The 25,201-nt window shown below is 34.2% G+C and overlaps 3 protein-coding genes across 7 annotated transcripts; all 3 read left to right on the top strand.

The window, feature by feature from the left end:
- The first annotated feature begins 448 nt into the window (after positions 1 to 448).
- Positions 449 to 11,923, top strand: LOC141713004 (protein PTST homolog 3, chloroplastic). 5 transcript variants are annotated; one of them, XM_074516186.1, is made up of 13 exons: positions 450 to 814; positions 919 to 1,038; positions 2,087 to 2,228; positions 2,316 to 2,517; positions 3,016 to 3,193; positions 3,733 to 3,793; positions 3,893 to 3,943; positions 4,074 to 4,127; positions 5,431 to 5,550; positions 6,383 to 6,513; positions 9,665 to 9,784; positions 11,064 to 11,208; positions 11,686 to 11,923. In XM_074516186.1, exons 1-12 carry the CDS (start codon positions 675 to 677, stop codon positions 11,185 to 11,187), a joined length of 1,443 nt encoding a protein of 480 aa, XP_074372287.1. In that variant the 5' UTR covers positions 450 to 674; the 3' UTR covers positions 11,188 to 11,208; positions 11,686 to 11,923. The 5 variants fall into 5 exon arrangements, with proteins under 5 accessions (XP_074372290.1, XP_074372291.1, XP_074372287.1 ...); XM_074516188.1 differs by having other exon boundaries at positions 451 to 814; positions 9,733 to 9,784; XM_074516189.1 differs by lacking the exon at positions 5,431 to 5,550 and having other exon boundaries at positions 449 to 814.
- Positions 11,924 to 12,331: 408 nt separating this feature from the next.
- On the top strand, positions 12,332 to 17,021 carry LOC141713006 (uncharacterized). The gene is made up of 6 exons (XM_074516191.1): positions 12,332 to 12,793; positions 15,571 to 15,668; positions 15,757 to 15,828; positions 15,930 to 16,054; positions 16,491 to 16,563; positions 16,678 to 17,021. Exons 1-6 carry the CDS (start codon positions 12,376 to 12,378, stop codon positions 16,780 to 16,782), a joined length of 891 nt encoding a protein of 296 aa, XP_074372292.1. The 5' UTR covers positions 12,332 to 12,375; the 3' UTR covers positions 16,783 to 17,021.
- Positions 17,022 to 17,378: 357 nt separating this feature from the next.
- On the top strand, positions 17,379 to 20,412 carry LOC141713003 (S-adenosylmethionine synthase 4). The gene is made up of 2 exons (XM_074516185.1): positions 17,379 to 17,674; positions 18,905 to 20,412. The coding sequence occupies exon 2, from the start codon at positions 18,912 to 18,914 to the stop codon at positions 20,082 to 20,084; it is 1,173 nt and encodes a 390-aa protein (XP_074372286.1). The 5' UTR covers positions 17,379 to 17,674; positions 18,905 to 18,911; the 3' UTR covers positions 20,085 to 20,412.
- The last annotated feature ends 4,789 nt before the right edge of the window (positions 20,413 to 25,201 follow it).

Genomic DNA, 25,201 nt, shown 5'->3' with positions numbered 1-25,201 from the left:
TTTTGTGATTCTTAATATTTTATATTAAATGATTAAACCGCAAATCGAATTGCAATAACTGCAAATTAAGAAGATGAAAATTTTCTAAAATCATTATTCGCAGATTGGTTCGACTTTTATCCTAAAATAAATATGATCTGAAAACCGTACAGCACGTGTAATACACATATTGGTAATGTGTATCCGGTTTTTATTTTTTAATTTGTTTTTGTGATATTTTTTTTAAAAAAAAAACATGATAACCATTTTTGAAATACATATATGCAACTCAAACTTGAAATGCGTGACAAACAGGTATTTTTGGCCATTTTGTTTAAAAAAAAAATGATATTGGTGTGATCAGATGTAAAAAAAATGTTGACCATGCTTTTGTATGATTTAAAAAAGTATATTAAAAAATATTTGAACATACTGTAAATAATAAATATATATAGTGGAGTATAAAATTATTTGTGCAGGATAGCAGTAGTAATTTTAGAAAGAGGAACGGCAATCGGAGTGAAGAAGAGAGGATTTAGGGCACAAATTGGTACATGAATTAGTTGTGTTGATTTAATCCAATCATCCTTTGGGAACCAAATCTAGAGGCACAACATGTGTACATGTGATAATAACACTGATTTACTTTGTGTAGCACTCAAATAACCCATTTCAAGAACTCCTCCTGCTCATTAATGGCGACCCTCTTTCAGTTCCCTGCATTTGTATCATATTTTCCTCTTAAAAACTTCTCTTTTACTCCACCCTTCAAGATTTACAGTTGTCCAACTTCTCAAATCCCTACAATTGATGCTTCTTTAAGCAAAAAACCCAGGTCTTTTTTTTTTGTTTTTCTATTTTCTTGGGGTTATCCATTATACACTTTATTATGTAGTTGTGTATCTGCTTACAGTTTTATATATTTGGGGGCCAATGTAGGGTAAGGAAGAAGGTGACAAGTAATGAAGATTTGTGCAATGATATTAGAGAGTTTATGTTGGAGTTCGGGTTTCCGGAGGATCATTTGCCATCATTCAACGACCTTTCGGACCATGGAAGGTTTTCATTCTTATTCAAAAGCTCTTATTTTATACTATGCTCACATTCTTTTCTCTTTACATTTTAGAGCTACTTAACTTTAATGCTAATTACACACTGCTTTCCAAATTGCGCTTAAGCGTCTATGTTTGGTTATGTTCCGACTTTGTACTATGTTTAAGTAAAAAGGAGAAATTATGATGCCTGAAGCCCCATTATGGGATAAAATTTGTTGAGCCCACCAATTCAAGTTAGTCGGGTGTCAGGAAGTCAATTTTTTCCAGTGCAGATATGCTTTTTTTCCTGTATTGAGTAGAATTAAAAGCAGATGACTGGTAAACGGATAATAGAGTGGAGATATATTTCGATGCTTGTAAGTAGTGATGGCCTTTCACTGTCGCTGTATGTCATTATATAGCTGAGCTAGCTATCTAAATGCTTGTAAGCAGTGATTCTCCTTCCACTATAGCTTAGCGTCTATATATATCCGAGCTACAAGCTCTTAGAGGCTGCTGAGAGAGAAAGGGGAGTATCCTGCCGGACCAGGTATTCGTCTGTTGTGGCTGTTGACTGGTGTGGACTCTAGTCGTCTAACCAATAGACTCACCTCATCTCTTGCAATCTCGCTTAAGTCATCCTCTCAATCTCCCGTTGTACTGTTTTACTTCACCTTCATCGAATATTGCTAACTTCTTCTGATTAAATAGGATACCTTTTAAAGGTTCTCGTGGTCCTCATGTTTTGATGTAGCAGCGGCGCAGTGCCCTGATTCTGCTGATATGTCCATCAGGACGCCGGGGTGATCCTAACAAACCTAATCTCTATTGTCACATTTCAATTAAAACTACCATCAAGGAGAATTAGAGTTGAAATATATAAGTCATTTGAGTGCATAACTGTCATATGGATGAGGAACTTTAACACAGTTGAATTAGTGTTATTTGAGTGCATGATTGTTATTTGGGTGTTGAACTTTAGCCAATGTTGGATTAATTTATTTATCTTTTAGAAAAAGAGGGCCAAGGTTTATTATTGTTATTCTATTTCTTTTGAACTATGAAATCTATAGGCAAGACCTGGCATATATTGTAAGACGGAGAGGATATAAACTCATTAAAGAACTTCTTGCAACTTCTGTAAACGCGAAAACTGCAGAGACTGATATGGCTGGAAAAGTCGATAAAGCTGCAGCAGTAAACACGAACCAGCAGGTCACCATTATTTTCAGAATTTGTGTTGTCAGTTTAACTTAACTATAAAGAATTTTATGTTGCATTCTAACATTTGTACAAGGCCAGGAAGCGGTGGAAAATTTGGTTGAATCTGTTCACTTGTCAAGTAAATCTCCAATTTCAGAAAATGATTTCAATGCCATAGCTGTTGCTAGCGATTTCCACTTGAATGAAAAAAGTCACACTTCAGTAGAATCTTCTAATGAATCATCGTTGCAAGAAAAAGTGGCAAATTTTATTCAGAATGGAGAACTAAACATAATTGAAGGTAAATCACAAAGTTTTAATTGATATACTTTTATTTAATTAAGTGCGCAGACTGATGCTTATTTCAGAACAACTTCGGGGGTAATTTGGTCACGATATTTATCTGCAAAGTTATTTATTTGGGACATGTATAGCACTCCGTGATCTTATGGTTCCGGTACATTGCTTTTCATCGGAAAATTCTTAAATTTACCGTGTAAGTTAATTATTACAGCATTAGATGTTGTGGTCAGTCAGACAGAAACTTCTTGCAATACTTGGATTATGGGATTAGTGGTCTGAACTCTGAAGATATCTTATGTCCTAAAAGTATTATTGTCAATAAGTCTAAATAACTCGTAAAAGAGCGCATTTAAAACTGAAGAGCACGTACGGCCATGTTCTTTCCTAATGTGTAGTGTATAAATATTTATTTACAGCCCATTTCAATAGTTTATTAATGCATTAGTGTATTAGCTCCCTAAATAATTAAGCTGACCATGTGGTTTGTTTTGTTCAGATAGTGTTTTTGACATTGTAAGAGAGAGTGTTGCTGAAGGTCAGGCAGTTTCTGAATTTGAGGATACTACAGATCTGGAATTAAATTCTAATGAAACTGATGCTGCGAAGACATTGCAGAGAAACAATGAGTTATTGTCCCAGCAGGCCGAGCCTTCAACATCCGTATCTAGTACAAGGTTTGCATTTCTTGTCAAAGATTTTTAATTAGGTTATATATTATTTATTTTGCATATTTATGTGTGCCATATCTGGCACTGGTCGTACTTACACATTTAGGAAATTTTGTCTGCTTTGACTCCAATTTGGTACAAGTATAACTGTTTGACCCATCAATGTATAACCTCTTTCTTATAAGTAGCAAGTGGCACTTCTAAAGAAGCACTTATATCATATATGTCGGATCATGTCTGGCTTTATTGATGCTTAAACATGGGTTAAGATTTGAATACAGATCTATGGCTAATCCAGTTATATTTTACTTTGAGGTGCAAATTACTTTACCCTCCAATATAATAGAAAAATGACTAAATGAGATATAACATCTGTCTGCATTATTTTAGGCTTTAAGTTGTATTCTCGTCATATTTGATAGATACGGCGTCCCACACGAGTATATGACATATTGACATCTAATCTTTTAAATTTACTCTTCTTTGGGTATGTGTATCATTTTTAAATTAATAGTCATTATATAGAAACTTATTTCCCCGTGTAGGGAGGATTCTTTTTCTACTGATGATGGTCTATCAAGTGCTGACGATGATTCAGACATAGAGGTTATTAATTTGTAATGTTTTGTACATGTACTACATATTTAGTCATTTTAGTTTCTTTTCACAAAAAGATTCCTCATATTATGTACTTTTATAAAACAGACCAGAAAAAAGGAGAATGAGGTTGAGATTAGCCGTCTCAAGTTCATGCTGGTACTGTTCATTTAATAAATATTTGGTTTACTTGTTTATGAACTTTTGGCTTTCACAGGATGATTACTGAGCTATATCTTGATATTATATAGCACGCAACTAATAATGGTGTTATCTTTCATGTAATTAGCATCAAAAGGAGTTAGAGTTGTCTGAATTGAAGCAACAAATCGAGAAGGACAAGGTATTTTTATATACTCGGTGTGTTAGTAGATTAGGCAACCTCATCAGGCCTCCATAGGCACAAACATAAAAAAAAATTACTGCCTTCCTTTTGTTTTGTACATTTTTGACATATAGACGCCTTGTATAAAGCCTCCTACCATGTGAAAGAAAAAAATTGAACAAAAAGAGTACAAATTGGTAATGTGGTATTGTTGTGGGTAAACTTAACTAAAATACAATTTCCAGTTATAACTCATATTGTTGCGAAAGAAAGTGCCATGTTGTAACAAATGCAAGAAGGTATTTTCATGTTGTAACTAATCTACTGATAGGGGTTGTCATAGTTCTTGCGCTAGACTTAAAAATGATATAATTTTTGCATGGCATCAAGAACAAAATTCGTGGCTGGCTTTAGAAGACTGTAGATGTTTAATGTGCGTAAAATTTGTTTCTCGTGTTCTTATATGAATCAGAGTGATTATTGACATTCTTTATAAAAGTGACTAGGTTACTGATTTATACTTCATATTATCGACTGTTTCATGTAATTATGTGTAAAAATAAAAGCAATTGCTTCCTTCCAATCATTGACTTTTACCCCTTTGCTAAGAGCTCAAGCACAAAGCTTCATCTAGATGGAAGCATTACATGTTATTGTAGACTAAATAGAGCATTGCATGTAAGTTCATTTTCTGAAGCTACAAGTTTCAGGTGATAGGTTACTAAATTGAATTGTTCTGACATAATGTTTAAGATATACAATTTTATTGTCGGTGTGAAACAATGCGAAGTTGTAGTTTGAGACTTGCTTAATTCTTGCAAAATATGTGATGAGATTAGTCTGTATGCAAGATGTAACTGTACTTCCAAGTGGGTGTACAAGTTCTGGCCTCCTGGGTTAGTCAGTGCCTCAGTGGTAGGATCAGATCATTCAAGTTGTTCTCACGAGTCAAATGAAGCTTTTCGGGTGAGCGCATACCAGTCTATGAGGACCTAAGTTGCTTATGATCCAGTGAACCAAGTTCATTTTTAACTGAATTTTCAATTTGAATTGGCTTGTTTTAGTTTGCACTTAAGGTTATGGAATACCCGGGTGACTTATACTTGTTTGATCCTGGATGAATACTTAATTTTAAAGGAACTTGGCAATGTCTTTTGCATCAAGTGATCTGGAAAAGGGAATTTGTAATATTACATTTGTGGTCCAAGTTTGCTAAGTTATTAAATTTATGGAGCACTAAGACACCAGGTTCCTCCTCCGATCATTACCTGTTTATAACTTTAAACATTACCTAAATTAGTTTCTTCTTTGAATCAACAAGCTTGCTCTGTCTTTACTGCAAAGCCGAGCAGAAAAAGAGATAAGCACAGCACAAAAGCTTGTTTCAGACAAAGATGCAGAGCTACAGGCAGCGGAACAAGCCCTTGTTGGACTACAGGAGGTCATTTATCCACTATTTGACTTGTAGAATTTCTTGTTCCCTTATATAATTTCGGAACTGAGCATAGCTAGGCTTTAAATATGAACATGTTCTTGGAATGTTATCGATTGATAATAGTTAATTATTAAGGGATTGCTTAAAGAATTTTAGAAGGCATAAACTGTCAGTATTTATATAAACATTCATTGAAGGAATTGAGAAATCTACTTGTGCACACCTGCTTTCATAAGCCATTTTCATGCATTTATATCTTGGTGTTTCTACTTTGGATATTTTTTGTCGTAGAAGTCATAGACAAATTTAAAGTGCTGATTATCTGCAACCAAGGGGATATATTATTTTGTGATTATAACTGTTGAATCGTATAGAAGATGGTCAAAATTCTCCTCGCTATTCGCTTATTCGTTTTGTTATTGTCTATTTTGAAAACTTTTGCTTACCAGGTCAGCACAATAGGGTGTTAATTTGCTGCATTAAGATTATGATATGATTATCATTTCAGTGTAATAGGATCTGTATCTTTAGCTGTAAGAGCATGCTAATATGATTTTGGAGATCTCTGATACAGCATCAAACATCAGTAATCAGTTTCTATTTAAAATCCCTCCTTGTCTGAAATCCCACCACTCAAAAAGTCATAGAAGTCTACTGCATAGAATATGTCATTTATATAATTAATGGTACATAATACAAATATTTTTTAGTCAGGCTCTGGTAGCCGACTCTAAACTGGACTAACACAAGGCCAATAAATTTAATTATAAAAGCAGTGACTTCCCTACTTACCAGCTAAGTAGGTTCTTCACTTGTAACAAAGTTTTGCATGTACTAGGTTCAACTTCAGTACGAAGGTGCGGGTGAGTCTGTGGAGGTTGCAGGTAGCTTCAATGGATGGCATCAAAGGATTAAAATGGACCCCCAACCATCATCAACTCCAAGTATTGTTGATGTGGTGAGAAGAAGGTATTTACTACCCTTCCTTTTGTTTTTTATATGGGTTAAATGCACTTTGTACCCTTCTACTTTGTTTCAAAAACAAATTTATACCAGAACTTTGAGAAACTCAGTTTGCACCCTTATACTTCAACTTGTGGATTCATTATGCACCCCTTTCCAGAATTTTGTTTAATTAAGCAAGGGCAAAACCGGAAATTGAGTAATATACTTTATCAAAATAAATTTTATCTTTTTCGAATACTATTAAAAATTGAATTTTTCTTTATACCAACTATAAAATAATATTTTTTGAATTTTCAAATAATGCTATTAATTTTAGTTATTGATTTTGATTTTTATAATATTAATTTCAAAATTTTACAACTCTACTACAATTATATTTAAGTATATAATCATACTAATTATTAAAATTGTTTGTAGTAGAATTATAAAATATTGGCATTAATACTGTAGAATGAAAATTAAAACTGAAATTACTAGTATTATTTGAAAATTTAAAATTTACAATTTTGTATCAATATTTAAGTTTAATATTATTTGAAAGATGTAAAATTCAATTTACTTATTTTTTTTGCTGAATTTCTGGTTTTGCTCCTTCCCAATTCAACAAAATTCTAGAAAGGGATGCATAATGAATACCAAAATATAAGTTAAAGGGTGCAATCTGCTTTTCCCAAAGTTCTAGTACATATTTGTTTTTTTATCAAAGTTGAGGGGTGTAAAGTGCAATTAACTCTTTTTATATTCTATATAAAAATATTTAATTTGATAAAACATTACTCTTTTTAAGTCTGTTATTTAGTGAATAATATCATTTAAGGTGTTGCATTGATTTGTATACAAATTCTGAATTAATTGTGAATTAAACAATTATTATATAAATTTTTTCAAATATTTGTTTTAGTGTGAATCTTTTATTGTGACCATTGTACTATTATAACGGACAAGGGCAGACTTGCATGGAAAATAAATACTGGGGAAGAATGCCCCCACTGGAACTTGAGCTCAAGTCATAAAAATATAAAGGCTTTTTCAAGTGCCCCCATTAAAAATATTGAAGTGCATCCACCATTCAACACACCATGCTAATTAAACAAACCCACATTAGATAGTGTGTCATTTTCTCTTGTTTTATCAGAAATAGACTCCAATAAGTTATTTATTGAAACTTAACAAATCCGGGGAACCCTAGTAATTTGAATCAAACATTTTTTTCTTGAAAATTAAAAACTTTCTTCTATTTTTACCTAGTCCAAATAAAGGAAATGAAAATGATAATACATTAGTTCGAGACTCAGTTGTGGCAGATGCGAGGTGAGTATTTTAATTTTTTGTAATTGTTCATGTCGAAAAGAGTAATAAAGAATAGCAAGTATCTAACCAGTCCAAACTGTAACATTTTACATTTTTAATTGTATGTAAAAATAAAATATATTTTTATTATATTTGTAATATTTTTTTGTGCGGTCATAGACCCTAGCTGAATACTAGTATGGTTGGAAAAAATTTATTATGTACTACAATACATATGATTATTACATAATATACATGTACATTTTCTAAAATTTTCTATAAATATTTAGCAATTGGGGCAACCGACAAATTTTCTGGATCCATCCCTCTTGAGGGAGCATGAACACTTAGAATAAATCATATGAAGAATAAGTAGGTAACAAATCATCAAATGATAGAATATATGGGCCCTATATTGAGTATTAGACTAGGATTTCTTGTAAATTTCATAAACTTGTATGGGCCTTGTATGTCCATATGTGGTATATCCGTGCTCCTTTTTTAAGTTATTTAGTTGACCCTGGTCAGATGCAGGCAAAGTCCTTGTTTGTCATAACCGCGTTGAGAATCGACTTCATAGTTTCTTGACAGCTAAAAAGAGGAAAAAAGTATTTGGCAATAAATCAAGAGTAATCTTTAATCTCAAAAGTACTACTTTATCCAGTACCTCGTAATATTACTCTTTATAAAATCCTAATTTTTTTCGGATAAGGTAAAGTATTTAACCACTGATGATGCACCCAATGTAAACAATAATATTCCTGAAAATCTTGTCATGTATAACCTGAACTAAGAAATCATATATCATATCCATAATGAATATTAGAATAATGTTTTAAACTTGTTTGTTTACTTCGTCTGGTGTGTGTAATTATTAGTTTTCTTGTTGAAGAAATATAATGGGCCTTATATTGAGTATTAGACTAGGAATTCTTGTAGGTTTCGTGGACTTGTATATGGGCCTTGTATGTCCGTAGGTGGTAGATCTGTGCTCCTTTTTAAGTTATTTAGTTGACCCTGGTTAGATGCATGCAAAGTCTTTGTTTGTCTTCATGGCGCTGAGGATTGGAAATATACCCCCCCCCCTTCGGGACAATAGATTATGAGGGAAAGGAGCCGATGTACAAGGAAAGAGGTATTCCCCTCCAGAGGAAGAAAATTTTCAAAACACGACATAGTAATGTAGCACATAATAACAGAAAAGTCTAAGTGATTCATAATTGACATGAACTGATCATCAATGATAAAAATCTTTCACAAGAGGAACTTGTCAGATGCAAGGAGAGCCAAAAAATTGATTTTGTAAGTTAATTTTGCTGATTTTTGTTGCTTGATATATTTTTTTAGGTTATATCAAAATTTACCAGAAAACACGTGGAAAAATGTAGGTTCGGCTCCTGCTTAAAAATCCTCTTCAATAAATATTTTACTTGGATACTTGGAAACTAATAACTTCTTATACATTATTGGCTAACTGGCTAGTTTAGAACTTAGCCTGGTTGTGTACAGATAATTGATGGGGGGAAAAGAGTTTGGAGGATATCTCTCTATATCTGTAGTTTCTGTCTGATGTTTGTGGAATAATTGCAAGATCCTTCATGTAGGCGGAATTACCAAGTTAAATGGTTAAATCTACTTGTTTAAAGAAAATAGACTCATTTCTGGATAGTTTGGTATTGCAAACTGTTAACGTTTTCTCTCTAAGATCCAGTCTAGCCATTTAAAACAGAATCTCATGAACCTTGCAACTTTTTTATTGTGCTGATCATCTGAGTTTTTTGAATTGTCACTACCTGTTCTGAAAACTTACCTCTGAGTTACTATATCATTTCTACATGCATGTACAATCATTCATTGAAATCAGCAAGCACTCTCCACTATACAGAGATTACCCGTTGGAAAGTTTACCATGGATATTACATTTTCTTTCAGGAGCTTCACACTTTGGAGAACAGTATTGTGGCTTTATCCTGGAACTTATGAGGTGAGACCCTTATGAGTTTCTTATTACTTGGCTAAACAAATTTTAAATTTTATTTGGTTGATACGGGGTAAGAAATCAGGCGGTTTAGCAATGTAAAATTTTGGTCCTAGCAAGTTAAGACTGAGAAATTAGCATTTATTTCAAGCACCTTAGTCTATAAAATATGCATTTTATATTTCTCCATATAGTCACTCTCAGATTTATTGAGCTTTTAAAATATGCACCTTTCTTTTGCCTCTGCAAGGTCAAATATCTACGAGGGTGGCTCTGTGCCTTCAGAGAACACATAGAGATATTTGGTACCTTCTGATTCTGCACACACGGGACTTCAGAGAAGAAGCATGTGTACTATATATTTTCACCCAAAACCAGAAAGCACAATTATCTTAAAGATACTAAGCTAGAGTCCATGTAAAATCAAAGGTGACACTTGTAATAAGCGTAAGATAGATCTTATACACTACCAAATGTCTAGGATTTCGCTTTTTTGCAATTACTGAATATATATATATATATATATATAATTCTTAGTAAGACCAAAGGTCAAGAGCTCGACACCTACAAAAAATAAAATTATATCTATATTTTAGTAAAATGTGTGTATATGAAATAATTAAATGATCACTAATTAATAATTATTAATATAATTTGAAGTACTCGACTTATTAATTTTAATCTTGGATAATTATCTATAATCTGTAGGTTCATTTTAGTTCTTTCTATGTTTTTCTTTGGTTTTGCTAAATGAGGTTGAGTTGAATTTAAATGAAAGAAGTTATATATGTACATATATATACATATATATATATATCTGTGTGTTTGTCTTCGTCTCTTCTTGAGTTAAAAAATGTAATGCATACAATTTTCATAGTTGTCAAATATAAAGTCTACGCATCACATGGGTTGTATGCTAGTATTTATAATAAAAGCATGACCTAATATACAAAGAGATGCCGTAACAAATCACTTCACATAAAGCATTTCATATTGCTTATCATTTTTGGTAGAAGATCTTCATTAATTTACCAACTAATATTAGATAGAAGTTGTGAAAGGAAAAATAATTCCATTTTACTGAGAGATTTGCCATTACCAAAATTCACCCACTGAGTATTTTTGTTTGTTCATGGGGGGTGTAAATGACATATTTCTATTGGTTAACTGATAATGGACACCTTTGGAACATTATTCTCCATTTTATCAATGGAAGTTCTGGTTTATTGAAGTTGAAGTTGGAAATTTTGTGTATTGTCCTTATTTTGACTCATGTTGTGTGCAGATTAAATTTATTGTTGATGGCCACTGGAAGATCGATCCTGAAAGAGAGACAGTTAACCGAGGAACAATACACAACAACATTCTCCGAGTCAATTAAAAAATACAGCTTTAGTGAGCATTATTAGGACCCGGATACCAGGTAGCAGGTAATATGCCTCTGATGTATACTTGATGGATCTGTAAGAAGCCATGAAGTACCACTACTTAATGCATCCGGACTAGACAAAATTATGTAGCAGAAGTTCTGAGCATAAACATGTTTAATACATACAACAATAAAAAAAAACATTCTTGCATGCATTTTTAAAGTGATATACTTGCATTTTCGCACTCTATTTGCCTGGATATTGGATCACATATGTTTCCGTGTGACAACGATACTGCTAAAAAGTATTTGTTGCAATTACTCAATTTTGTATTGAAAGATGTACTAGCTGGGATCTTATCGGAGCTGGTGGAATTTGTAAACTCTATAATTGCGATTTGTTGCAATCAGCAAATTGTGAATAGTTATTACTTGATCTGATTTGAGCTACTAAAGTATCTTGTTATGTATCGAGGAACTTCTTTTTGTGTAATCAACTTTGCAAATACATTGCTCTAATCACCTAATCATATTGCAGCTCTTCACTCAAGACGGAGGCTGCCGGTAGATTTCCAGTTAGAAGCTAGTCAGCAGCCAAGAAAAAATAAAGCAGGATCAGGAAGTTGATTCACAGTGTCATCTTGTACAGTTAATGCTTAGGTTTAGGTTAGTATGTGTTCTCCAAAGTATTCTGCCAATTTGTCCCGTAAAAATATTTATCCATCAATATTTCTGCACAAGTAATAATCATCTTAAACAAAGTAATGCTTCTGTAATTGTAAGTTGTAGCCTCTCAAATGCAGCATGAGCAATCGTTGGCTAAAATTCTTCAATTATAGATCTAGCTGCATCTTTGTTTATACTGTATGTGTAATGGCCTTGTTCAGATGAGAATCCGATGAGTTTAAAAACCAAGATGCTGCAGTTAAACGTCAAGTGTAGGACTATACATAGTAACCAGTGAAAACTCAGTGAAAGCATAGCAGGTGGGTCTTAAAAAATCAGTGAAAGCTAGATAGATCCAAATCTTACTTGGATCAAAGATAGCCCAACCAAACGACTACCCCAACCCAATTTGATGCAGCAAGAATCTAGAAAAAGGCATCACTGAACCGGGGTCCATAAAATCATGAAAATAGGACATAAAATAAGAAAAAACCAAACCAAAGTAGAAGGTGGTGGTTTTAGGTAAGAAGGGAGAGCGTGTTGAAGCCACGAGAATGGCTCCATGTATTCATGTATCGTGTCCCCTTTTACCACCCTTCCAGCTCCACATCTATCCTCTCCATATCAAAAAAGCCCATATTTTACATATACCCCTCTCTCTCTCTCTCTCTCTCTCTCTCTCTCTCTAGCCAGAATGGCCATGGTGAATATTTCCTCATCTTCTTGTGCATTTCTTCGTCCATTAAATCAGTTGAGTGACTTGCCCACCTCATTTCACCATTCCAAATCATCACCATCATTTGTTAAAACAAAGACAACAACAATCAAGACCTTTTCGTGTAAGCTCAAGAACCACACTCCTTGTCAAACAGAACTTACTAATCAAGACAATCCAAATATTAAATTGACCAGCTGCTCCGAAAGTCAACTTTACTCCATCAGCCCTTTACCTCTACTCTTTTTCGCTGCCCTCCCTGGAGGTATTTTTTTATGCACACACTTCACAACATTGTTTGCTAATGTTCTGTTTTTTTTTCATATGTATGCTGCAATACCTTACGGGTTACTTATGTTTTGTCAAATTTATGCTATATATTTGTAAGTGGTAACTTACTTCTATTCTTGCTACTATTATATTTGAACTGTTGCTTCATATCTGTGACTTTGAGGCTCGAAAAATGTTCTTAATTTTTCAAAATTATAAACTTTTAACCTCAATACTTGGAGTTGGGATGATTTAACTGGGCCGGGATTAGGTTCTTGGATTATGTAAAGCTTCAGAAATTTAGGATTGTTACTTTCCCCAAACCTTATGTTTGGGTATTGGCCCTACTCTTCTATGCTTTCCAACCTAGCAGGAGCTTACAAGTTTCCAAGAACTCCATCTTCTGATGATTTTAAGCTTCCTAATATTTCTGCAATATATTTTATTTTCTTTGTCGGGTCCTGTTTCCTGACAATCATGTGTCGGGAACGATTATCCAACACATCACTCCCGACTGTTGAATTCGACACATGACTCCCGGCTGTTGAACGAATTCAACAGCCAGGATTTAGAAAAAATTTACCCCGGTCCGCTCATAATAATCGCGGAAAGGACCGCTTCCGCGCTTATTATCCGCGGAAGGAATAGATAGTTCCGCAGGTATTATGCGGGAAAGCAGCCGATCTTTTAGTTTTTAAAATCCCAGACGATCCCACTTTACTTTTTGTGGCACTTGAACCAAATTGGAATTGGAGTTTTTTTTGCAATCTTTCATCCTTGTTCACTATTTTCATTGGGTAAGCTAAATTTTTTGCTTAATTGTTATTTTCATTATGGATAAGATGTTTGCTAGATTTGAATTTAGAAAAGTTTTGAAAAAAAGTGATAAAGATGTTAGTAATGTAGTAAATAATGATATTGATAATAGTATTGGTAGTTGCTTGCGTAATGATAATATATATTATGTGAATCTTGTTGATGATTGTGATGAGAATGTTTTTGTTAATGAAGATTTGGTTGAAAATGAAATTTTGCATGAGAGTATTGACTTCATGCACGATAGTAGTGAGAAAAGGGATAAAAGTGTTGTTGGAGAAGAAAATATAGTAATTCCTTTCTTTAGTCAATTTTTTTTTAATTTAGTAGCCGCGGAGAATGTAATTAGGGTTTACGCTTAAAAATGGATTTGCAATTAAGATTCAAAATACACAAAGGCGTGTGGACAAATCGATATATGCCCGTACATATGTTTGTAATTTAGCGGGAAAAACCGTGATAAAGAATCCCTGAAGGATGATGAAATTTTGATCAAAAGTGTTGGTAGTACAAAGAAGAAAAGACGTAGAGATAAACTTTCTAGAAGTGGATATAAATTTAGAATTTATGTGATTAATGGAGAAATACAAGCCAAAATTTTTGTAGGCCAACAACAACAACCGAGGATCAACCGATAGAAGACACTTCAATCTTCTTTCTTCATCAATTAGAGTCCTAATGAAAAAATTTCCTCCACTTTTCTCTTCTAACTGATGTATTAAATCTAATCCCACTTGAGCATCATTCTCACCCAAATTGTCCTTCCTAAAATTACGCACCACATTTCTCAAATATTGGGCATGAAAACATATTTGCTCCGCTCCTCCGTGCAATTTTCCAAATAAATTTATTTGTTGTCTAGGTTAGATGCCCGAAACATGGAAGATCTTGATTAAATTTCTTTGGGCGGCGGTTACATGTCGCTCCCTTCTAATCAAACTCATCTTAGATGGCGACACAACATCGTGATTTTGTTTTAACGCTAAAAACGTTATCTTCCAATGTCTTGTATTTCTCCTATTAATTACATAAATTCTAAATTTACATCCACTTTTAGGAAGTTTATCTCTACGTTTTTTCTTCTTTGTACTACCAACACTTCTGATCAAAATTTCATCATCCTCGACAGGTTCTTTATCACGATTTTCTCCCGCTAAATTACAAATATATGTACGGGTATATATTGATTTGTTTATACGACTTTGTGTATTTTGAATCTTAATTGCAAAGCCATTTTTCAAAACGTAAGCCCTAATTACATTCTCCGCAACTACTAAATTAGGAAAATTTTGACTCAAGAAAGGAATTACTATATTTTCTTCTCCAACAACGCTCTTATATCTTTTCTACTATCATGCATAAAGTTACTACTCATGCAAAATTTTTATTTTCAAACACATCTTCACTAACAAAAACATCCTCATCACAATCATTTACAAGATTCACATAATCTACATTATCATTATGCAAGCCACTACCACTACTATTTACTACATTACTAACATCTTAATCACTTTTTTCCAAAGTTTTTCTACCTTCAAATACAAATATCTTATCCATAATGAAAACAAGAATTTTAGCTTACCCAATAAAAATTGTGAAAATGATGAAAGATTGCAAGAAATTCTTCAATTTAACTCTCCAATTTGGTTCAAGTGCCACAAAAAGTAAAGTGGGATCGTCTAGGGTTTTAAACCTGAAAGATCGGCCCCTTCCGCGCATAATACCCGCGGAACTATCTATTCCTTCCGTGGATAATAAGCGCGGAAGCCGTCCTTTCTGCAGTTATTATGCGCGGACCGGGATAATTTTTTTTCAAATCCGGGCCGTTGGGAGTGATGTGTTGGATAATCGTTCCCTGACACATGATTGTTAGGAAACATGACCCTTCTTTGTTTATGCGTAGTTCCTGTGAGAACTTATAATGTGATTGAATATGCACGTTGTACATTTCAGCTGGAACTGTGAGGTCTCTCTTTGGGCCTTTTGTTGAACTTGTACAATCTTGGAATCTTCCGGGATGGCTAGTGCACTGGGGCCACCCTGGAAACATGGTCGCTCTTGCTCCTAAACCCCTTCCCTTTTTCTTTACCCTTGATCATCAAGTTCTAAATGTAAATTACGTAAACTGATTTGTTTCAGGCTGTTGTGCTTTTTGCCATGGGCGGTTATGGAACTTATTTGGGCTTCCGCATCCGTTTTGCAGATGACATGGTAGGAAATTCATTCATTATATCTATTATCAAAGTTCTATAATATTTCATTTTCATCCTTTAACGAACTGCCATTAATTTAAATTTCTTTACTAAATTCAGGATGAGAAGGCAATGGCTAAAGATTTGCATCCAAAGCTTCTTGCAGGAATGTTTTTCTTCTTCGCTCTAGGTGCAACCGGTGGCGTAACAGCACTCCTGACTTCAGATAAACCTATCTTCGAAAGGTATTCTTGGGACTTATTAACAGATATCATTTATAACATTATACCCTTATAAAGTGATGTGGTTCACATAATAAGGGGGACTATTATGAGTAGGAGTACTTGTACCAAATGGTATAAATGTTATATTTCGAGGAAAAGACTGTTAACACTACTAATAACAGAGTATGTAATTATTACTTGAATTATAAATTATAATGAATACAATTAAAATCAAATGTAAACTTCAGATGCTGTTTTTGACTTAAAAACTTGAAATGTGGCTCTTTCTCTGGGATGAAGAGATCGTCATAGTCCTTGGAAGTTAGACCAATAGAAATATTTTTAACTTCTGAAAAAAGATGTTTTTAAGGAAGTACCAAGGCCATATCTGATAGAAGAGTGAGGGTCTTGATTATAATTCGTTTAACCTCAGATGAAATTTGTATGTTGGTTGCAGCCCTCATGCCGTCACAGGGCTAATAGGCCTTTCTCTTTTAACAATACAGACCATTTTACCATCTTTATTCGAGGTAGCAAAAGCTTCTGATCCCTAATTTCTGTAATTGCAATTTTATACCAAAGAACTTGATTTCTTTGGTGAAGATAATTTTGCTATACTGATCAAATTGAGTTTTTATAAACAGGGGAACCCCAGCTTAAGGAATGTTCATGGTATATTAGGAAGCAGCATCATGACACTGTTTGTTGTACACGCAGCCCTGGGGCTTCAACTAGGCCTCAGTTTCTAGTTCAGAATTTATGATTCTGTAACCACAATTCCGAGATTATATTTAAAGGAAATAACTGAAAAAAGATGCTCCTAGGTTTATATAATCTGTTGCAGAGCGGCAGGAGGGGTACACAAATCTGGTTGTACACATTTTGTCTGTAAACTTGCATTTGCATGAGTTTTTTTTTTAACCTAATCTGGAACAACTCTTTGATAAATTATTGAATGCCATCGGTTTCCAAACGATTTTCTTTATTATTCAAGGTCAAATTCAATCCATTGGGACCTACTTAGTGATGCCATGTAACCACATTGTCACGATGCCAGAACTACATCATCATCATCACATGAGGGATGGACTGACTTCCCATAGCAACCGCATTGATGGAGTGACTTCTCATAGCAACCACATTGCTGCAGCACAAGTGATTATTCGGTGTTAACTGTTTAAACATGAGTAATTTTAAGGGAAAAGAAATGAATAATTCTAGAGGTAACAAATCGTTATCCAAAATGAATTCTAAATGCTTACACTGATTGACTACAAATTAATTAATAACGATGGATCTTCTTCATTCACATAAATTCCATCAATAATATTGTAAATTAATTGCTTATCGTGAGTTCCGGAATACAATTTGCTTAACGATGTTCAAATATTAAGGGATCGTGGGATTTGATATCTCAAATGTGCAGGGAGGTGGGAGAAAAGAAGAAAAAATAGATAGGCCAGCTAAAAAAGGAGGGTGGTTTAAAAAAACAACTAGATTGAGTAGCAGAGCGGGTCACACGGATCGTCCAATAATTTCTTTTATGTAAATGTATCCTCCTATAAATACATTCATATCATATTTTCCTATTCTCTCTTCTCTTGCTCTTCCTCTCTTCCTATTCATCTCCGACTTATTACGGTACGTCAAAAATTCTAATAACCCTACTTTATACATTGTTTTGCAATCTCTTCTAATTGCCATGCATTTTAATTTGTTCATATTCTACTAACAATGGTATATGCTTGCTAGGATTATACTATTCCTTGCTTATATTATTGGTTATAATTTACTTTCTCAATCATCTTTATATTGCTTCCTATTATCATCATTGGGCATCACTGGCATTTGATTTCTTGTAGCTATATATACGTAGGCAAGGGCGGATTTATAGACACGTGTCCTCACGTAGACAAAAATTTACGGGTTTCTATTGAAATTTTAAGATAAATATGTATATTTTGTAAAGTGCCCACTAAAAAATGCTAAGTGTCCGTATAGTGGTAGTAATATTCTTGTAATTTGAGCCATATTTATTTTTATTTAAAGTTATATGGTCATAGGTTGGATATTAAATGGTTAAAATACTAATTTCTAACACTTAAATATAAAAAAAAATCGAAAAGTGTAATGAAAATGATCCAAAAAAAACTTAAAATCATTGACTCATAACATACTCACTTATCACTTGAGTACATGGCCGATGGCATGGTCATGTTGCCCACAGAGATCTAAGTCTTGGATCCGCCACTGTACGTAGGTCAGAGCAAGTCCAATAATTTAATACCAAATGCCTTATAAATATACAATAAATAACGGTGTACTACTGCTTTAGGATATTATTTTGGTATATTAGTCCAACAATTTGTCTTACAATTGTGTACTGTTTGTAAAATAATAATATATATTGAATTAAAATCGTACTGAAGTGAAATGACAAGAACATAAATGTATACAAAAAAAATTTATTGCTAAAAATGAAATAGAACATGTGTAGTGGTGCCCCAAAGATAAGGCATTTGATTGATGCCATGGCATTTTAAGACATATCTAGTATACTGTTGTAGCTCTTATTTTTAAAACTTGCCCTAAATTTTGATTTAAGGCATGATTTAAGATACCTCTTGGACTTGCTCTTAACAACAGTCGATAGATATATGAATCTGCTATTTAGTCATGCATTGCAGAATGTATTTTCTTGGAGAAAATTTACCAGCATAAAGACTATGAATGACATACCTTAATTTTTTAAGTCTTCCTTAGGATACCTTTATTTAGGAGAATGAGAATGTCGAGTATTTTGTAATGAAATTAGGAGAGAACAATAACAAAAAAAATTCCTTACATTAAACATTTGATTGAAACTTTCAGCTGAGACATGGAAACCTTCCTATTCACCTCGGAATCAGTCAATGAAGGCCATCCCGACAAGATTTGTGATCAAGTCTCAGATGCGATCCTTGATGCTTGCCTGCAACAAGATCCAGAGAGCAAAGTTGCCTGTGAAACATGTACAAAGACGAACATGGTCATGGTCTTTGGTGAAATCACTACAAAGGCAAATGTAGATTATGAGAAAATAGTTCGAGATACTTGTCGAGGCATTGGGTTTACATCAGCTGATGTTGGTCTTGATGCTGATAATTGCAAGGTCCTTGTCAACATTGAGCAACAAAGCCCTGACATTGCGCAGGGTGTTCATGGCCATCTGACAAAAAAACCTGAAGAAATTGGAGCCGGAGACCAAGGGCACATGTTTGGCTATGCCACTGATGAAACAGCCGAGCTCATGCCTTTGACTCATGTGCTAGCAACTAAGCTGGGAGCCAAGCTCACAGAAGTGAGAAAGAACAACACTTGCAAATGGCTGCGTCCAGATGGAAAGACTCAAGTGACAGTTGAATATAAGAATGATAATGGTGCTATGGTTCCCCTCAGAGTCCATACTGTTCTCATCTCTACTCAACATGACGAGAATGTGACAAATGAGCAGATTGCTGCAGATTTGAAAGAGCATGTGATCAAACCTGTTATTCCTGCTCAGTATCTAGATGATAAAACAATATTCCACCTTAATCCATCAGGTCGATTTGTCATTGGTGGTCCTCACGGTGATGCTGGACTTACTGGTCGCAAAATTATAATTGACACTTATGGTGGCTGGGGTGCTCATGGTGGAGGTGCTTTTTCTGGTAAGGACCCCACTAAGGTGGACAGGAGCGGTGCATACATTGTCAGGCAGGCAGCCAAGAGCGTGGTAGCTTCAGGTCTTGCACGCCGCTGTATTGTGCAGGTTTCTTATGCAATAGGTGTCGCTGAACCACTCTCGGTGTATGTGGACACTTACAAGACAGGGAAGATTACAGACACTGAGATTTTGGGTCTAATTAAGGAAGCCTTTGACTTCAGGCCTGGAGTGATTGCTATCAATCTTGACCTGACGAGAGGAGGAAACTTCAGGTACCAGAAAACTGCTGCTTATGGACATTTTGGGCGTGATGACCCGGATTTCACTTGGGAGACTGTAAAACTGCTTAAGCCTAAAGCTTGAGATCAGAAGCAGAGGCTAGCGAGGCAATATTTCGAATTGATTCCTGTAGCTAGAGAGAAGATTAATTTCATGCAAGATATTTTAGACCACTTGGTGATCTCTGATTGGGAAAAGGAAATACATGCAAGTATATGCTCCTTATGGAGCCGAGTACTTGGATTGTTAGTCCTTCACCCTGAAGTCGTAGTTGTAGCACCTTTTTCATCTTTCTTTTGCAATCAGAACTGTGTTACAAGCAAGTTATCTGTTCTAAATTTTTAAGGCTTAAATATCAAAGTAGTCATTGAATTCGGGGTCATATATCAAAAAAATCACTGTATTTATCGGGGACTCGTATGCACCACTTTAGTTGAGAATAATGACACTGCCGTTAGTTTGAATTGTTGACTAACAGAAATGTTAACGGATAAGCATAATAGTTGACGTGGATGACATATGTAACCTGTGTCAGCAGCGCGTGTCTGTGCAATACTAATATCAAATTGCGTAGCTTGGTCACAGTCACATGAGAATGATATATATAATTAAATATTAAATATTTTTTTCAACCTTTTAAAAAGTTTAATTCTATTTAAAATACAAAAATGTTTATTAGTTTTAATATCTTACTTTCTTTTTAAATTTATAAAAATAGTCAAATAATTTTCAGTATAAAAAATTGAGTTTCTAGAGAAAACTGATTTTATTAATTTAAACTCTCAATATTTGTTTTTAATTTTATTAAAAAAATTCAAATATCTATTTTCAATTTCCATTAAAAAAGTTTATTGATAAGAGCTGAAAAGATCAAATATCTTGAAGTTGGAAACTTTTAAAATACATATATAATTTCAAGAAAAAATATTTATACGAAATTTAAAAAATAAATGAATAAAATATTCAAGTTTTAAAATTTTAAATTTTCTTATAAAATAAAATATCATTTCTTATTTTAATTTTTTTGTCTCTTCGTTCGATTCACGCAGAATATTGTTGATAAAAAGAGCTTATTAATTCAAAATAATCTAAATCAACAAATTTTAAACTGATAATAATATTTTAAAATAAGTTCCTTCTTCATCCTATTTAGCATAACCTAATTGTTCAATACGGGATATATAGTGTGACAAAGTAATGAAATTAAATCAAAAAAGAAACACATATCTGGCTGTTTCTATGATTTTGCTATGACAGCTTTAATGTGCTTTAGTTTTGAAATATATTATTGTGATCCAAGGGTTCGTGTTTAACGGAGAAGAATGGTGAAATACATAAAGTGTTACTGTTGATATATAATTTTATTTTAAAGTCACGACCACTTCCACCTGTACCTACCGTTAATGTCAACAATTCTTAGTCAGGTCAAAGTAACATATTTAACGGTAGTGTAATTATTCTCAACTAGAGTGGTTCATACGAGTCCCCAATAATTGGAGTGATAGTTTTGATATATGACTCTCAGTTCAGTGACTATTTTGAGATTTAAGCCAAATTTTTAATTGCTGGGGAGCCCTCCTTTAGTATCTCGTAGTCAATGAATTGTATGAGTTATGATATTACAGAGACATTTGCAAGTATGGTGAGTGGTTAGTATTCAGTTTGTGAAAATCTGAATAAATTCTTTAGTTTTAGCTTCTGATAAAGACCCTGTTCAGATTGTACTCCCTGAGCCACATTTATATCCATTCTTTCTCCTAAAAAATGGAAATAATCATAGCGATAATTGAGATTCTCTGTAAAATTGACTCAATTACTCATTTGAACTTCATATTACCAACTGTTATATATAAATTAGGGTAAATTGTAAACCGCATCCCCCTGATTGTTTCCAATTTCACTTCACCGTAAGTATTTTTGAAAATTGCAGTACACACCTCACAGATGTTTTGGCGCTGCAAATCACAACCCGATGACAAAGTGCCGTTAAATTTTAGCGTTATCTTTCTAACGGCAAGGGCATATTAGACTTTTTACAATTAAATCTTGTTACTGCGTCCTTTCTTGTTATTTCCTAAATCATAATTCACAACCAAAATTTGCACAAACCTAACCCTAAATTCCCAAATCTGAAGATTAAGTCTTGAGAGGTCGATTAAGTGCATAAATTAAGAGCAATGAGAGGCCGATTGAGAGGTGTATTCGATGCTGATGATATTTTAACTCTTGAGAAAGCGAAGGGTGAAGGAGGATCAAATGAAGGCGCGGTCATGATTGATTACGGTCAATCATGAGGTGCTCAAATTGTAGCCAGTGAGGGCACAATGTCAGGAAATGTCCATCAAAGGTATATGTTTATCTTTAACTTATTTTTTGTTTGTCAATTTTCAGCTCTTCACTTATTTTTTGTTTGTCAATTTTCTCAGAAAGCTGAGGCAGAAGAGGGAGAAGATGAGTTGAATTGGAATGCTAAACCAGCTAGGTGTTCATATTGTAAGGAAGCAGGACATAACTTAAGATCTTGCAGTGCTCGGGTATATGACTTTGACTTTGCAATTTACCCCTATAATTCCAATTTTTCTTTCACTTGTAATTGTGTTTCATGTAAGTGCAGAATGTGGATATTCAAACTAAGAACAAAGATAAAGAGGTTGAGGAGCAGGCAGCCTTCAAGGAGAAGTTTGCAAAACTTCAGCAATCACAGAAAGAGAAGGCTGTTGCAAGATCTGCAAGAAAGGGGACTGAAAAGCAAGCCAAGAGTGGGAAGCATGGAGACATTGTCAAACCCTTCAAACCCCCAGCACAAACAGGACCTTCAGGAATTGAATATTTTGAGGGGGATGGTGACAATATTACAACACTTAAACAATTGCAGATTGCCCTCATGAAGAAGCAAAAAATGTTGGGGAAAAGGAAAAAGACCAAGTAATTTGCGTGCCTATTTTGTGTTTTAGTATGTAGTGGACTTGGTTTTTGTTAAACTTTTTGCGTGGACTGTAACTCATGACCATGAAACTCACTCTATTATACATTGGATACTTTTGTAATGATCATGAATATGATGTTTGTTCCAATTATTGTAATCTTGCCTTTACTCTTTTTTTTGGTTGGTTACCATTTTTATCACCTTCATCTACTTCTGCACATTCATACACTTCTCTGTACTCTTATAACACCTACCAAAACAACATAAACTGCAAGTCCCATAACATACAATTAAAAAACTAAAAAACAATTACAAAGCTTTTTATGATTCACATTAACAATACAATAGAAATACTAAATCTCTTCTACCTTGCCATCGACACTATTACAAATGATGTAAATGATAATTGCAACGCATGTCACAATCAGCAAGAAAAGTGCCAACTTGTTAGCTGATTTTTTTCCTTCAGTCACTTTGCAGCATAAACAAGAACTTTCGGGTGCTTCACCAGCTTCATTGAAGGCACGCTCAGTCATCCTCATGCCATCAACTTCTTTTTCAAGATAGTTAATCCTCCGCAAAAGGCCTGGAATGATAATTCTTGCACGCTCACACAACGGACCATCCAACCACCTAAAATAACGACATCGATCGCAAGAAAAAAACGGCGACCGGCATTTGCAGTTGTTCAAGCTGTTTTCGCTGTTACCCATGCTCCACAAACACACCTCTCAGCCATGTATTTTATAAACTTAGTTTTAGCCCTCAAATAAACCATATTACCATGTTTATATATGTTTATATAGCTGCAAGAAGGAAGAAGATGAACGTTGCCAAGAAAACATACTTTTAAGACAAATTTACCCTCAACATAATTGAGGATAACGGTCTTAATTGACAGAGCACTAACGGAAGGTTGTGATTTGCAGCGCCAAAATATCTCTGGGGTGTGTACTGCAATTTTCAAAAGTACTTACGGTGAAGTGAAAATGAAAACAATCAGGGGGGTGCGGTTTGTAATTTACCCTATAAATTATGATAACTGACCTGTTACCCCTTTGCTAAGAGCTTAAGCACAAAGCTTATGTAGCCGGAAGCATTACATGTTATTGGAGACTAAATATAACATTACATCATGTTACTACAAGTTTCAGATGGTACGTTGTTACCAAATAGAATTGTTCTGACTTATATGCGCTGTTGGACTTGTTGCTTTCATGACATATTATCTAATATTGACACATTTAATCTCAAACTTGTTAAACGTCATGAATTCTTTTTCTTTGTAAAATTAGGTTCTGGTTTGTAACTATAGTCTTTATGCCTTCTGTTTCTGAATTAATTATGGTTTTCAAAATTATGGTCATTTTTGTCTATGAGAACCCAGGTAGCCATCTGGTGACATGGAGTTCATGATCGGATGGATTCCATAAATAACATGTTTGAAAGAGCGAAACCATTTATTGGTTATCGGGTTGATTGGAACTGAGGGAGCATACACAGGGACAGGGAAGAGTTTTACATGTTTGTGCCACTTCCTCTACTTAGCTTATTGGCCTCGCAGGTTTCTGAGTCTTGATTCAAACACCCGCCCGCCTCACCCACTTGATGAAAGGAATATGTCCTAAGTCCAATCATGTATTAGGATTTAGGAATAACTTTTATGTAATCTGTTTTGATTTCATTGATATTAATAAAGACTTGTTTTGTTTTTATTACGGGCTCTATCTATTTAAGTGTTTAAATAAGATATACCATAGTTTAGAGTAAAGCTTTTTATGGATTATGATGAGATCATAATAGTGAGACCTAAAAAGATGATAACTCTAAACTTAAATAGTTCCTGGTCATAGGATTACTAATTGGTAATTAATAATCCGCAAAGATCGGTACATACTATGCTTGCTTCATTATGAAGGATGTCTGTTCTCATAGACATTTGTGTGGTGACACTATAGCTAGTATGTAGGTGCTTATTATAGAATAAGTTCACTGAACATGACTCGCCCAGCTGAATAACTGATGGAGTTCACTCACGTGTCAGCAGTTGTTCGCTTAGTGATAGTTGTACAAGTATCCTTAGACTTGAGGTCATCATAGTCATCTTGTGTACACTGAACTATGCTTTGGTTTAGTTCTTAGTCTCCAGGGACAATTATTAGGGCTCTTCTGGGTATAGGAATTTGTACACGAAGATAGTGTATGATCAATAAAGGATCTACCCCTTCCAGTGAAGGAAGCGAATGTTCAAGGCTGATCCACTTATGCTAGTTCA

Source organism: Apium graveolens, chromosome 3, assembly GCF_009905375.1.
Source record: "Apium graveolens cultivar Ventura chromosome 3, ASM990537v1, whole genome shotgun sequence".
NCBI classification, from domain to species: Eukaryota; Viridiplantae; Streptophyta; class Magnoliopsida; order Apiales; family Apiaceae; genus Apium; species Apium graveolens.
The sequence above is the reverse complement of the archived record's forward strand: the minus strand, read 5'-3'. Positions and strand labels throughout refer to the sequence as shown.

Excerpts from the sequence above, each read along its gene's own strand:
- LOC141713004 (XM_074516186.1), top strand. The coding sequence starts at position 675 with ATGGCGACCCTCTTTCAGTTCCCTGCATTTGTATCATATTTTCCTCTT. Across the intron at positions 2,229-2,315 it reads CAGTAAACACGAACCAGCAG|GAAGCGGTGGAAAATTTGGT; the intron begins GTCACCATTATT and ends GTACAAGGCCAG. Across the intron at positions 3,194-3,732 it reads ACATCCGTATCTAGTACAAG|GGAGGATTCTTTTTCTACTG; the intron begins GTTTGCATTTCT and ends TTCCCCGTGTAG.
- LOC141713006 (XM_074516191.1), top strand. The coding sequence starts at position 12,376 with ATGTATTCATGTATCGTGTCCCCTTTTACCACCCTTCCAGCTCCACAT. Across the intron at positions 12,794-15,570 it reads TTTCGCTGCCCTCCCTGGAG|CTGGAACTGTGAGGTCTCTC; the intron begins GTATTTTTTTAT and ends TGTACATTTCAG. Across the intron at positions 16,564-16,677 it reads TTTTACCATCTTTATTCGAG|GGGAACCCCAGCTTAAGGAA; the intron begins GTAGCAAAAGCT and ends TTTTATAAACAG.
- LOC141713003 (XM_074516185.1), top strand. The coding sequence starts at position 18,912 with ATGGAAACCTTCCTATTCACCTCGGAATCAGTCAATGAAGGCCATCCC.